At 42.4% G+C, this 14,966-nt stretch overlaps 1 protein-coding gene across 13 annotated transcripts in view; it reads left to right on the forward strand.

Moving 5' to 3' along the window:
- Nucleotides 1-14,966, forward strand: part of LOC125686409 (ras GTPase-activating protein 1-like) — a 259,593-nt gene that overhangs the window by 164,526 nt on the left and 80,101 nt on the right. For all 13 annotated transcript variants that reach the window (XR_007373789.1, XR_007373787.1, XR_007373788.1 and 10 more), the window contains 5 exons: nt 3,337-3,413; nt 8,776-8,948; nt 9,137-9,296; nt 9,487-9,629; nt 12,022-12,137. Coding sequence is in view for 10 of the 13 variants with exons in the window: in XM_048930352.1 (XP_048786309.1) it covers nt 3,337-3,413; nt 8,776-8,948; nt 9,137-9,296; nt 9,487-9,629; nt 12,022-12,137 (669 nt within the window). In the remaining 3 variants the exon portion in view is untranslated. The remainder of the gene's footprint in view (nt 1-3,336; nt 3,414-8,775; nt 8,949-9,136; nt 9,297-9,486; nt 9,630-12,021; nt 12,138-14,966) is intronic.

Genomic DNA, 14,966 nt, shown 5'->3' on the forward strand with positions numbered 1-14,966 from the left:
AGGTGGTCACAAACTTGATCTTTGCTTACAGTGGGAGGGACGTTGCTTCCCCAATACCCTCCTACCAAACCAAATGTCTGAGGGCTGTGTGACGAGCAGTTATCAGGGAACACTGAGACAACAATGTTGTTAAGGACCTCAGCCTTCTTGTCTGTTATTACCAGCCTGCTTGTGTCACTCACTGGGGGGGTACAGCCTTCTGGACTTTCCTTTTCTGGTTGAGGTACCTGTAGAAGCCTTTCTTGTTCTTGGCATCCCTTGCCAAGTTCACTTCAAGCTGGGCCTTGGCTTTCCTGACCTCATCCCTACACAGCATAGCAGCTTCCTTATACTCTTCCCACAGTACCTGTCCCTGTTTCCACTGCCTGTGCATTTTCTTGTTGCTCTTCAGTTCGACCAGCAGATCCCCATTCAGCCACATCAATCTCTTGCCTTCCTTTCCTGACTTGCTACACTTGGGGATGGAGAGCTCTTGTGCCCTGAAGAAAGCCTCCTTAAAGATCTGCCAGCTCTGCTCTGCACCCTTGCCCATGAGGACAGTTTATCAGGGTGTTTTGTTGACTAACTCCCTGAAGAGCTGGAAGTTAGCTTTCCTAAAGTTCAGCTTCCTAATTTTACTCTTCACCTGTTTCATGTCCCTCCAGAGAATGAATTCAACCATAGCATGGTCACCACAGCCCAGGCAGCCTCCAATCCTGGTGACACCAATAAGTTCATTTACATTGGTGAGCAGCAGGTCCAGTATTGAATCCCCGCTAGTGGGGCCATCTATTACTTGGCTCAGGAAGTTATTCTCAATGCATTCCAGGAGCCTCCTGGATCACCTACAGCTTGCTGTGCTACTTTTCCAGCAGATGTCTGGTTGGTTCAAGTCCCTCAGCTGGACGAGCACTTGTGATTGCAACGCCTCCTGTAGTTGCAGGTAGGCCTCATCGACAGGCTCCTCTTGATCAGGTGGCCTTTAGTAGACACCGATCACAAGACTCCCTTTGCTGCCTTGGTCACTAACTTTCACCCACAGGCTTTCGACTAGCTCATGACTACTCTTTAAGTACAGCTCTAAACATTCTATTCCCTTCCTAATGTAGATAGTAACACTTCCTCCTGTCCTTCCTCGCCTGTCCCTTCTGAACAGCTTGTAGCCATCAATAGCCACAATCCAGTTGTGGGAATCATTTCACCAGGTTTCGGTGACGCAACTGTATCGTGGTTTTCAAGCAGTACAGTAGCTTCCAGCTCTTCCTGTTTGTTTCCCAAGCTGTTTGCATTGGTATAGAGGCATTTCAGTGGGGCAGCTGGTCTTGTCACTTCTTTAAAGGATAATTCCTTAATTCCATTTAAGTGTTTCCGTTGATTTTCCCCATTGCCTTCTCCTGTTGCCCCAGCAATCACTGCCTTATCATCAGGATTTCATATGTGCAGTGTTGCCAGCCCCTCAAGGCAATGGGTCCTCCAAAAGGCCCCTGCTAGCACCCTGTTCCTCTAATCTAGCTATGCCATATCACACCTCATCACAGGAAGGCTTGCTGTTCCCTGTCCCCCTTCAAACCTATTATAAAGCCTTCCCAATGAGTCCCACCAGCTTTTCCCCAAGGACCCTTCTCCCTGTTTGAGAAAGGCAAACCCCATCCAGTGCCCACAAACCTGTTACCATGTAGGCCATTTGGTTTCCAAAAAACCCAAGTTCTGGCGACAGCACCTTCCATGAAGCTAGGTATTTAAAGATAAGATCCTTTGATTGGTTCCCATATCCTTACCCAATACAGAGAAGAAAAGATGATCTGCACATTCAATTCCTTTGGCTGTTGTCCCAAGGCACTGAAGTCCCTTTACCCATAGCCCATTACCCATATGTATCACAGAATCATAGAATAGCCTGGGTTGAAAGGGACCACAATGATCGTCAAGCCTGGTCTAGACCAGGCTAGTGGTTGGTGACCCTGCACATATCGGGGGCTTGAAACTAGATGATCATTGTAGTCCCTTTCAACCCAGGCCATTCTATGACTCTATGACTCTATGATTTTATGATTCTATGATTCTATGATTCTATGATTCTAGACCAGGCTGCCCAGAGCCACATCCAGTCTGGCCTTGAATGCCTCCAGGGATGGGGCATCCACAACCTCCTTGGGCAACCTGTTTCAGTGCCTCACCGCCCTCTGTGTGAAAAACTTCCTCCTAATATCCAACCTAAAACTCCCCTGTCTTAGTTTAAAACCATTCCCCCTTGTCCTATCACTATCAACCCATGTAAACAGTCTTTCTCCATCCTGTTTATATGCTCCCTTCAAGTTCTGGAAGGCCACAATGAGGTCTCCCCAAACCTTCTCTTCTCCAAGTTAAACAAGCTGAGTTCCCTCAACGTTTCTTCATAGGAGAGGTGCTCCAGCCCTCTGATCATCTTAGTGGTCCTCCTCTGGACCCGTTTCAAGAGCTCCATGTCATTATTGTACTGGGGGCCCCAGGCCTAGACACAGTACTGCAGATGGGGCCTCACAAGAGCTGAGTGGAGGGGTACAATCACCTCCCTCTCCCTGCTGGACACTCCTCTTTTAATGCAGCCCAGGATATAGTTGGCCTTCCAGGCTGCAAGCGTACACTGCTGGCTCATGTCCAGCTTCTTGTCCACCAGGACCCCCAAGTCCTTTTCTGCAGGGCTGCTCTCAAGGGGTTCTTCTCCGAGTTTGTACAAATACCTGGGATTGCCCTGGTCCAAGTGCAACACCTTGCACTTGGCTTTCTTGAACCTCATTAGGTTCACATGGGCCCACTTCTCCAGCCTGTCTAGTCCCTCTGGATGGCTTCCCTTCCCTCCAGTGTATCGACTGCACTGCTCAGCTTGGTGTCATCCGCAAACTTGCTGAGGCTGCACTCGATTCCATCATCTGTATCTTTGATAAACGTAGCTGCTTCATCTCTCCCTCTATGAAAAAGTAGTAAGGGGTTGTGGTCTGACAGCTATACCAGGCTCGGTAGTTTCCCAGTGACGTCCCTCATCTGAGCCCCAGGAAGACAGCGGACTTCTCTAAGAAGAGGTTCTGCTTGGCATATTGGATGTTCAGTTTCCTGTAGGGAGAAATCACCTACAACTAATACCTGTCTCTTCTTCAATTATGTAGTCTTAATGTTGGGAACAAAATACTGTATGCATGGCTATATAGCAGCCACCTTTCAACCACACATGCATGGGTAGAATTTTATGTATGCACCTAAGTATCTTTGTTAATATGTCTAGCTGATCATAAGAAGTCAGGTTTGAAATAACTTTAGAATAAATTTAAATGTTGATCAAATATAGTATTAATAATCAAGGCTTTCTGTCTCTTTCCCTAGTGATCTTTCGTGTGATATTAATAGATTTGAGATAAGTCTTAGTAACAAAACAAAGAAAAGTAAAGATCCAGATATATGTAAGTATTTTTTTTGTAAAAGAAGCGTTTATATTGCAACAATGGATATTTTGTGCAATTTTCATTGCTCTTGTCAAACATGTTTACAAGAAAGTATGCTCTGCACTTATCATAAAGCTGAATGTTTTGGATGTATGTTACTGAGTGCATTCACTTTTTCACAATAAGAACTGGTATGTTTTTTAGTAGCAAACTGCACAGCTGATGACTTCTGTAGCTCTATCCAGAATACCTATTATGTTATACTGGGATCACATAGACAAAAAGAAAAAGAAAAGCAAAATAAGGAAAGAGAAGCACTTAGTATTAATCTGCTCTGTAATATCTTTTGTTAAGTTAATTTCTTTAATCTGTTTGAAACCTTTCTCTGTGAAATTTGTTGTCCTTCTCAGAATCGTTAAGGTTGGAAAAGGCCACTAAAATCATCTAGTCCAATCACTGATCCATCACCACCATGCTCACTAAACTATGTTCCTCATTGCCACATTTCTTGAACCTTGCCCTTTTCTTGAACACCTCCAGGGATGTTGACTTCTCCACATCCCTGGGCAGCCTGTTCCAGTGCCTGACCACTATCTCAGATAAGTATTTCCCAAAGTCCAGACTGAATCTTCGTTAGTGCAAGTTGAGGCCATTCCCTCTAGTCCTATCACTAGTTACATGAGAGAAGAGGCTGACACCCACCTCACCACAACCTCCCTTCAGATGGGTGTAGAGAGCGATAAGGTCACCCCTGAGCCTCTTCTTCTTCAGACTGAACAATCCCAGCACCCTCAGCTGCTCCCCATAAGACTTGTGCTCCAGACCCCTCACCAGCTTCATTGCCCTTCTCTGAACACACTCCAGGGCCTCGATGTCTTTCTTGTGGTGAGGGGCCCAAGACTGAACACAGTACTTGATGTGCAGACTTACCAGTGCTGAGTACAGAGGGAAAATTAGTTCCCTGCTCCTGCTAGCAACACTATTTTTGACACAAACCAGGATGCCATTAGCCTTCTTGGCCACCTGGGCACACTGCTGGCTCATGTTCAGCTGAGCATCAACCAATACCCCCAGGTCCGTTTCCTCTTCACAGTCTTCCAGCCACTCTGCCCCAAGCCTGCAGCATCACCTGGGGTTGTTGTGGCCAAAGAGCAGGACCCGGCACTTGGTCTTGTTGAACCTCATCCCATTGGCTTCAGCCCAGCAATCCAGCCTGTCCAGATCCCGCTGTAGGACCTTTCTTCCCTCAGGCAGATCCATACTTCCTCCCAACTTGGTGTCATCTGTAAACTTACTGAGGGTGCTCTCAATGCCCTCATCCAGTTCATCAATAAAAATACTGAAGAGGGCAGGCTTCAGTACCAACCCCTGGTGAACACCACTCGTGACCGGTTGCCAACTGGATATAACTCCATTCACCATCACTCTCTGGGCCCGGCCCTCCAGCCAGTTCTTTACACAGCAAACGGTGTACCTGTCCAGGCCATGGTCTGCCAGCTTCTCCCAGAGAAGTGCAATAGCATCCACAGTGAAGTCCACCCCTCAATCCTGAGTCCATCTATATGGTACATTTGTTCCTTGATGGCCTGAGGGCTCACTGAGCTTCAAATAATTCACCCTTATGTTTCCAGTCCAAATCTACCTAAGCCAATCTTGGGTATGTGAACATGCATGTGACACTTTCACAACCATGTTTTCTACACAGGCAGCAATATCTTGTCACTATGCAGTGGCCCAGATGGGTTTGCCTCTGTGCTGCCAGTTGTTCTGCTTCCATTGCTGTAGCCATCATCGTAGGACATTTGCCTCCATCCAGAAGTCAGTATAGAGGTAGACCACCTGGCCACTTCTCTCATTCAGCAGTATCTGAAGCCAGGTGGATGGTTTTCTCTTCTGTCAGTTGGTTCAATTCACCTTTACCTTCAGTAGATTCTGCAACTTGCTGTGTATGACTGCAGACTGCAGCCTTCCACCTCTGATGATTTCTCAAAATAAGATAGGACCCATGAGTGAACAAAGCATATTTTTTTTCTCATTCTCTGGTAGTTTATTATACAGTCTGCCAGAGGCTCTGGGTTGAGCCATTCTCCTTGCCTGAGGTGTACAGCATGTTTTTTACATCTTGTTCTGCCTGGACTTGCCGAAGGGCTACTTCATGAATTATCTCCTGTTTAATTTGTTCAAAGTCTGAACTGTTGCTCAGTTCTCCATTTAAAACCGCTTTGCTTCAAAGTCACTTGATAGAGTTTTTTGGGTTTTTTTGTTTTTTTGTTTTTTTGTTTTTGGATTTCAGTATTCCACATCAAAACATCATGTAGTGTACGGGGTATTAAAGTGTCACTGCCCCAATCCCAGGTACCTATCCTTGTACATTACAGCAGTCATGGGATCTGGCCCTTCCGGGTGGGGGGGGCGCTTGCTTGCTGCCTTGCAGTGGGTGCTGGAGGGTGCTTTCCTAGCCGTTCCAAGCTTTTCAGGTTTGAATCGGTCCCGGGAACTCTCTCTCTCTCTCATCTTGTCTGATTTATTCATCTCAATTTCAATTAAATTGTATATATTGTGTTATCTTGTATTCCGATATTATAGTAAAATAAGTTTTTCTCCATAGATTGTTGCCACTGTTCTTTTCCTCCCTTCCTTCCTTCCCATTTTTGTGGGACTGGGGTGGGGGGGGAGGGCAGAGGCCTGTCGCCCCTGTCACGGACATAGATTGATCTGGTCAACTCCGTGACACACAGTTTGACCTGGCTTGGTCTAGTTCCATGACATAGCGGAGAAGGGACCCATGGTTCCATGCCCCAGAAGAGGGTGGGGGGGGGGAGGGAAAAGGTAGGAAGATGGGTCTGGACGAGGAAAGCAGTGGCAACAAGGTAAGGGAAAAAACTTAGTTTACTAAATATAATAGCAGATTGTGAGATAATATAATACAATATGATTGGAATAAACCATGAAACCATGGCAAAAGGTAGGACTGTGTTTTCACCTCTGGGGAGTTGAGTCCAGATGTACTGGATGCCACTCCTAGTAAAAGCAAACTGTGGCCTGCACTCTGCTGCCAGAGGGATTTAGAAAAACACATTGGCTATGTCAGTTGTGGCATACCACTTTGCTGCCTTTGACTCCAGTTCATGTTGGAGTTTTAGCATGTTTGACACAGCAGTGGTTAGTGGTGTTGAGAGTTCATTCAGACCATGATAGTTCACTGTTATCCTCCACAGGACTTTCACACTATACTTATTAAACTATTGAAGGGTGAACGATTCTTGCTGTTCTCCAGTTGACAAATCAGCTTATGAATGGGAATGAAGGTGTCTTGGTCAGTGCGATACAGTATCGCATGGTGGATGGTTGGACTGGGTGATCCTGTGGGTCTTTTCCAACCTTGGTGATTCTATGATTCTGTATTACCTCCATTGCACTGTTGTGGTAGTGATTGGCACCTACTGTTCTTCTACCCTTAGCAACCCCACAAGAGAAGGGTCCTCTGAGAGACTGGACTAGGTAAACAGCTGCTTAATTTTCTCTGTCTCCAAGACAGCTATACCAAAGCCCACCGGTAGCCTTTTGGGTTCTTCAAGTACCCTCTACTGAGATAATCTATGCCAGGGATGCACAGAGCCTCTGGGCTGGTCACAATGGGGTACTTTTGCCACTCGTTACTGATTAGGCTCACTTCAGACTGCAATACAGTTTACTCTTGGGATCCCCCTGTCACTCTAGAAATATAGATGGGTTCTGCCTTTTTATAACTTGGAGGCATTAGAGTACACTGTGCACCAGTGTCTGCTGGAGCTTTATATTCCTATAGTTCTGATGTGCTAGGCCATTGAGACTACACAGCTCAGCAAATCTGACTGTCCCTTTCCTCCACATGGCTGGAGGTAGGGTCCCTCTAGTCCTGATTATTGTATTCATTACTCACTTGTCATGAATGCTACCCAGAAGGCTCCTTATCAGTCTCAGACCATCAACTATGGGGGAACTTTCCACTGGAAACTGGAGTGGCCATTTTCCTGGAAGAATCCTCTTTTGTCTTTGATTTTCATTGCAACTCATGTACCTGTTCCTCTAGCATCTAGGTGTTTTTTTTCCATCCCACTTCCTCATATCCTCTCCATGGTCACTCCTGTGAAACCACGGAATGGCACCTGGTGTGTACCCACTGTATCTTCTCTCTTGAACTGAAGAATGTTTTATTCTAACAGCTGAGATACTTATCCATGCAAGTGGGAGAGGATATGAGGAAGTGCTATGGAAAACCATTAATTTGTGGAAAAGTGAAAAAGAAGTGTGGTGTAGTTTGTGTGTGATGGTGTGTTTTCTGTTTTTTTTTGTGTTTTTTTTTTTTTCTCAGGGGTGTTGGTGGTGTGGTATTTCTATTATTATTTAATTTTATATTTATTTTTATGTGAAGTATTGAGATAAAGTAGGTTGCATAGAGATGCATAAAAAGGGTGCTTTCTCGGAATTTCCAGATTGTCTGACAGGCTAATCATGATACTGAAATTGTGTATCGTCTCTTGAACCACTGTGGATATTTCATAGGTAGAATGTTGTCTCTGCAAGTGTGTGCCCTTCCTGTGTGATGCCCACTGAGTTCAGGAGAGCATTTGCTTATTTTAGAATGGCCAGTGTTGTAACTTCTGCAGCTTACGACTCAGTTGTCAGATCAGACTTTCAATTACTGTTGAATAAGCTGGTGCAAGTCACTGCTTGGTAACTAGGTACCAACACCACAAAAAAGTGAATTAATGATTTTGTCATTCTTGGGTTGATTTTTGTCATTATTTGGGCAGTAAGCTGTCTGGGAATGCTTTATTATATAGCTTGTATATACTATTACAGCCTTAACCTGGGATTTCCTAAGTATTAAAGAAATACATGTGGCAACATTTGTGAAATATGTAGTAATGCTGATAATAAATAAGTTAAAATAGTGACAAAGCAGCTCAAGATCAGGACTGGTGGAAATATGAATCTAAGGCTTTAAAGAGGACAGTAAATTCTAATCACACTACCTGTTTTAATTTTCTGATTGCTGCCTAGGTTTGCCAGGTAGTTTTGTGTTGCATGGCTTTTTGTGTGAGTGTTTTGTGTTTTACTTTTTCCACTATTTGGGTGTTACAAAGGAAACTATATTAATATATGTTGCATTTAGGAATGTATATGTATATGCTATTTACACCATTTTATATTTCATCATCAGTTTACAGGAGTTCTAATTTATCAAGGGGTCAATATATTTGATGGCACACATTTTAATTATTTTTCTTAATACACTTTTGATGAAACAGGATGACATGCTGAAAAAATATGTATTTTTATTCAATACTAGCACTGTTTTACTGGAGATAACCTACTTAATGCTTTTTTCCTGAAGTGTTTATGCGTTGCCAATTAAGCCGATTACAGAAAGGACATGCAACAGATGAGTGGTTTCAACTCAGTTCCTATATACCATTAAAGGGTATTGATCCAGGATCTTTGCGTGTTCGAGCACGATATTCTATGGAGAAGATCATGCCGGAAGAAGAGTATAGTGAGTTTAAAGAGGTAATAAGTTTGTTACCACAGTTTCTGTAAATTATTATTTTTTTAGTTGTTAAAGAGATTTCAATGACACTAATATACATTAAGTAGTATTTGTAGTGGTATCTATATGTCACTATAGATGTAAAATATCAGTTTTTACAAAGATGTTATGTTAGAAGTTTCCGAACGTTATTTTGTTTTTCTTTCAGATCATACTTCAGAAAGAGCTTCATGTAGTCTATGCTTTATCACATGTTTGTGGACAGGATAGAACACTCTTAGCTGGCATTTTATTGAAGATTTTTCTTCATGAAAAGCTCGAGTCTCTATTGTTACGATCACTAAATGACAAGGAAATAAGTATGGAAGGTACTGTACTAATTACGCTAACATTTACTGAAACTCTGAGTTGAGAGAAGGGCTCCCATGTCTTTGTTTCTGTCTCCTCCCTTAACTATAGGATATATCAAACTGAACACAACATATTTTTCCTCAGCTTTTATTTTTGTCTCCTTTTCCTGACTTTTCAATTTCATCTCCTTTTTTCTTTCTTTTTTAGCTGAAGCTACTACTTTGTTTCGTGCCACCACTTTAGCAAGTACACTTATGGAGCAATACATGAAAGCAACAGCAACACATTTTGTTCACCACGCACTGAAAGACTGTATATTAAAGATAATGGAGAGCAAGCAGTCCTGTGAGGTGATACCTTGAACTATGTATTTTTTAAAACATTTTGATTTGTTGAAATGACCTACTAGTAGTTATGTGTTATTTGCTTTGGAAGCATTTATTCATCAATCTTTCAGAAATAATTTCATTTACATGAGAAATACAGGTACTGAACTGATTGAGATTTTTTTTTTAAATGTTGGCTTAAACAATGTTCATAATATCACTTTCAAATAAGTTTAACTCAAATTTCTTTAAGTTACGTATTTATTCTTTAGCAATTGTAGGTTATTTTGTACAGTTACTGAATGGCCTAACATAAATTTGTGGTAAGCTCCAGATATTCCAGAAGTCAATGTCTGATCATGGTTTTATTTTAAAACTCCTCTATATTAACTCCTTTTTGTAGATTCTATTTCTTTCTAAAAATACACTCCTAACTTCTGTTTCACTTCAACGTAATTATAGAATCATAGAATCATAGAACTGCTCAGGTTGGAAAAGACCTTCAAGATCATCAAGTCCAACTGCAACCTAACCATACTACCCTAACTCTAACAACCCTCTGCTAAATCATGTCCCTGAGCACCACATCCAAATGGTTTTTAAATGCATTCAGGGGTGGTGACTTCAACCACCTCCGCGGGGAGCCTATTACAATGCTTAACCACCCTTTCTGTAAAGAAGTTTTTCCTGATGTCCAATCTAAACTTACCCCAGAGCAACTTGAGGCCATTTCCCCTCATCCTGTCACCTGTCACCAGTGAGAAGAGACCAGCCCCGCTCTCATTGTAAGCACCTTTCAGATATTGGAAGAGAGCAATAAGGTCTCCCCTCAGCCTCCTTTTCCCCAGACTAAACAGCTCCAGTTCCTTCAGTCTCTCCTCGTAGGACATATTCTCCAAGCCCTTCACCAGCCTTGTTGCCCTTCTTTGGACCTGCTCCAGCACCTCCATGTCCTTTCTGTACTGAGGTGCCCAAAACTGAACACAGTACTCGAGGTGAGGCCTCACTAGTGCTGAGTACGGGGGCAGGATGACTTCCTTATTCCTGCTCACCACACCATTCCTGATACAAGCCAGGATGCCATTGGCCTTGGCTGCCTGGGCACACTGCTGGCTCATATTCAGCCAACTGTCCATCAGTACACCAAGGTCCCTTTCCATCAGACAGCTTTCCAGCCACTCTTCCCCAGGCCTGTAGGGGAGGACCCGATGCTTGACCCTATTGAAACTCATTCAGTTTACCTTGGCCCATTGATCTAGTCTATCCAGGTCCCTCTGTAGTGCCTTTCTCCCCTCAGGCAGATCAACACTCCCTTCCAACTTGGTGCCATCTGCGAACTTACTGAGAGTGCACTCAATCCCCTCATCAAGATCATTAATAAAGATGTTAAATAGAAGTGACCCCAGTACTGAGCCCTGGGGGACATCACTCATGACCGGCCGCCAACTGGATTTACCTCCATTGACCACAACTCTTTGGGCCCGGCCATCCAGCCAGTGTTTCGCTGAGCGGAGCGTATGCCCATCCAAATTGTGGGCAGCCAGTTTCTCCACAAGAATGTTGTGGGGGACATTTTTAATTATGGACAGGATGAAGGGTCCTCAGAAAATTGGATTAAAGTATATAAAAATATACGTCACTTAAAAAATGTTAAACATGGGTAGTTATGATAGGTATTTATGGTTAATGTTAAATGTCTGTACATTTAAAAGCAGAGCACACTAGAACTTTAAAATGTTGCTTTTTCATATTAGTTTCCTTGAACCAGAATTGCAATCTCTGTAGAAGTCTGAGATTTGTACAGCAGTAGAATATTTAGTTTAGTTTGAAATGTTAATCAGTGTGTAATGTCAAATTATATGTAGGTTGCTCTGAAAATAATGCCTCCTATTTATTTCAATGGAAACTATAACAGATACAAAGAGCACAATAATGCTATTTGACAGAGCAAATTCTCAGCTACAAAACACTGTTTTTCAACATAGTCACCACTATTAGCTGTGCATTTTCATCATCAGTGACCAAGACCCACTGTCATTGTCACCACTGCTGAAACATACTACCCACTGCCTCACTGTGCTGACATCCACCGTTCGCTCTCCATAAGCATTGAGCAAGTGTTGATGAAAGTCAATGCATGCAATTTTTCCTGCATGAAGGAATTCAATGACAGACCTTTGCTTCATATGCACTTCCATGTCAGACACCATTTTGTTATACTCTCCCTCTGCTGTCATCTGTTGCACAACAAAGTGTAATGGAATGTTGGCAGGAAGGTTCAACCTTTACTGCCATACCACAGTGCCTCTGACATTGTGGGCCAACATAATAAAATATGAGGCATTACTTCCAGAGCAGCCCTATATGGAGCTCTATTCAAGAGAAGAGATTTAATATTTTTTCCTTTTTGCTTTAGTTAAATCCCTCAAAATTAGAAAAAAATGAAGATGTGAACACTAATTTGGCACATCTACTCAGTATACTTTCAGAATTGGTGGAGAAAATATTCATGGCTGCAGAGATACTGCCACCGTAAGTTTGAGCACTTCTGTTCAAATTTTTACTTGAAAATTTCTGTTTGTGGGAGTTAAAATGCACCATAAAGTAATGTTTGTATTGATTCATCTTTTACTAATTATTTCTAAGACTAACTACTTTGGGGTTCTTATGCACAGAGGAATATAGACAGGAAAAAAAAAAAAAAGCCGACAACTAAACACTTGAATGAATTGTGTATTTGTCAAGAAAAGCTTTTGGCTAGCACACATGTTTTTCTTTGAGAGAGAAGCTACTAGATCTGAGGGGTCAGGGAAAGAAGGAAAAAAAAATCAATATATTATTTCCATGAACAGGTAGAGGACAGCACTAGTTAGCAAACAATTATATATATTTAAATTGGTTACCAACTCTTTCCAGTCTTCCTACTCTGTGAAAAAGCTGGAATTAGTAATGACACTAAAAATACAAATGTGGGTGGTGGTAGAATGACACCCTGCTGTTGTTATTAATGTCTTTCACGGAAATGTGCAGGTTATTCTTTTTCTTAAAAAAAAAAAATAAAATAACTTGTTTTCATAGTTTAGACTAAAACTGTTTAATAAAAAGTGCATAGCACTAACAGTTTTCTTTCACTATAATTAGCTTTTAATGTAATCAAAATGCTGAATTTTGCAATGTGTACTGGGTCTGTCTGGGATGGAGTTTATTTTCTTCATAGTAGTCTTATGGCACTGTGTTTTGGATTTTGACTAAAACAGCGTTGACAACACAGCAGTATTTTGGTTAGTGCTGAGTAATGTTTGAACACTGTCCAGCTTTCCTTCTTTTTTCTCTTTTTTTCCACTCTGCTGTGCGGCAGAAGTAAGTAGGTTGGGGATGCACAAGAGGTTAGGAAGGCACACAATCAGGACAGCTGACCAAAACTGACCAAAGGGATATTTCTTAACATATGATGTTGTGCTCAGCAATAAAAGCTTGGAGACATGAAGAAGAGAGGTATTTGTGGTTATGGCATTTGTCTTCTCTCGGTAACTGTTGGCTGCTGGCTGGGGTCAACCCACCATGGTCTATTTTGGCACCCGACATGAGGCTCAAGAGGTTCAAGAGGATGATCTGTTCAGTTATTACTTGATAAGTTGTTACTTGCTGTTGCTGGTCACGGTGTTACTTTGCCTGTTCTTGATATTGGTTTATTTGTTCCCTCATCTGCTCTGTGACATGCTCCCTCCCTTGCTGTGCATCAAATTCCAAGGCCTCTTAATGTCTGATTTCAGCTCTTGCGTTTTGCTGTACTGTTTATCACTTTGCTGTTGTTTTTTTTGTTGTTATTGTTTGTTTTTTTGTTTTGCCTGGGTGAACTATGATAAAAGCACTGGCTTTGAGCTTGGTATTTGGGCCCTGCATTGCTGCCATCCCATTACTCTGGGAACTATCTTATGAAGGCAATTAATAATTACACTTTCCTCCTCTTCTCCTCTGGGAGTCACTTTGTGGGAGAAATAAAGAATGGCATCTCCCCTTTCACCTTAAGGATAGCTGTGTCCTACTGTGTTACAATGGCTCCTGAGTTTTTGGAATATCCTTGCATAACCAAAAATCTTATATTGGTGTGTGTTGTGAATCTAATTCATAAAATCATAGAATGGCTTGACTTGGAAGGGACCTCAAATATCATCAAGTTCCAACCCCCCTGCCATTGGCAGGATTGCTAACCACTAAATCAGGCACCAGATTCAGTTGCCCAGGGCCTCATCTAACCTGGCCTTGAACACCTCCAGAGATGAATATTCACAATTTCTTTCTCTGAACAACTTGTTCCAGTGCCTCACCGGCCTCTGAGTGCTGATTTCCCCCAGACATCTAATCTCAATCTCTCCTCTTTTAGTTTAAAACCATTCCCCCTTGTCCTATCACTACCTACCCACATAAAAAGTTGATTTTCCTCCTGCTTATAAGCTTCCTTTAAGTATTGGAAGGTGTATGGGAACTGCTGAGTCAGGGCCTGAACCTCTGATTAATCACCTGAGGTGAGCCATGAGTCAGCCAGAGGAGCACAGGTGAACGCAATTCACCTGTGCTGCTGGAAGGGGGGGAGACAGGCTCCACCCCTCCTAGACTTATTTAAGAGCTGGCTACCAGAGGAGAAGGATCTTTTCTGGAGATCCTCTCTTTTGGTATCTTCTGGTGAGCTCAGCCAAAGGGTAAGCTCTTCCACTTATTCTCTTTTTGTGATCGTTGTCTGCTTTGCCTTACTCTCTTGATTATATTGTGATTATAACATCTTGATATCTATTGATTATATACAATTATATTGTGATTATAACATCTTGATTATACAGAAGGTCACTGTCAGGTCTCCCCTGAGCCTTCTCTTTTCCAGGCTGAACAAGTCCAGCTCTCTCAGCCTCTTTTCATAGGAAAGGTTCTTCAGATCTTTGGTCTTCTAATTCCAGTCTTCTATGTCATAACATCATTCAGTGCACTGGGAGTTAAAAGGTTAATGCTGCAGTTCTGTGAATTGTCAATATTTGTCTCAGAAGAGATGAGCTAGAACTCTCAGAAGACTTCATTTTTCTATTTCTGTTTTCCATTCAGACTGGGAGTAGTGAAATTGTCTGTGCTCCCTGACTGTCTCACCTACAGCATAAGAGTAAGGACTTCAGTTTCAAAAACTCTTCCTCATTTCATTAGATTTATTAGCTTCAATTCCAATCATATCACATTATATTGTTATCTCACATTTCGCTACTGTATTTAGTAAATCACATTTTTCCCTAGCTTGTTGCTGTTGTTATCCTTCATCCAGGCCCGTCTCCCTACCTTTTCCCTTCATCTCCCCCTTCCCAGTGCGTGGGTTTGTAG

Source organism: Lagopus muta, chromosome W, assembly GCF_023343835.1.
Source record: "Lagopus muta isolate bLagMut1 chromosome W, bLagMut1 primary, whole genome shotgun sequence".
NCBI lineage: Eukaryota > Metazoa > Chordata > Aves > Galliformes > Phasianidae > Lagopus > Lagopus muta.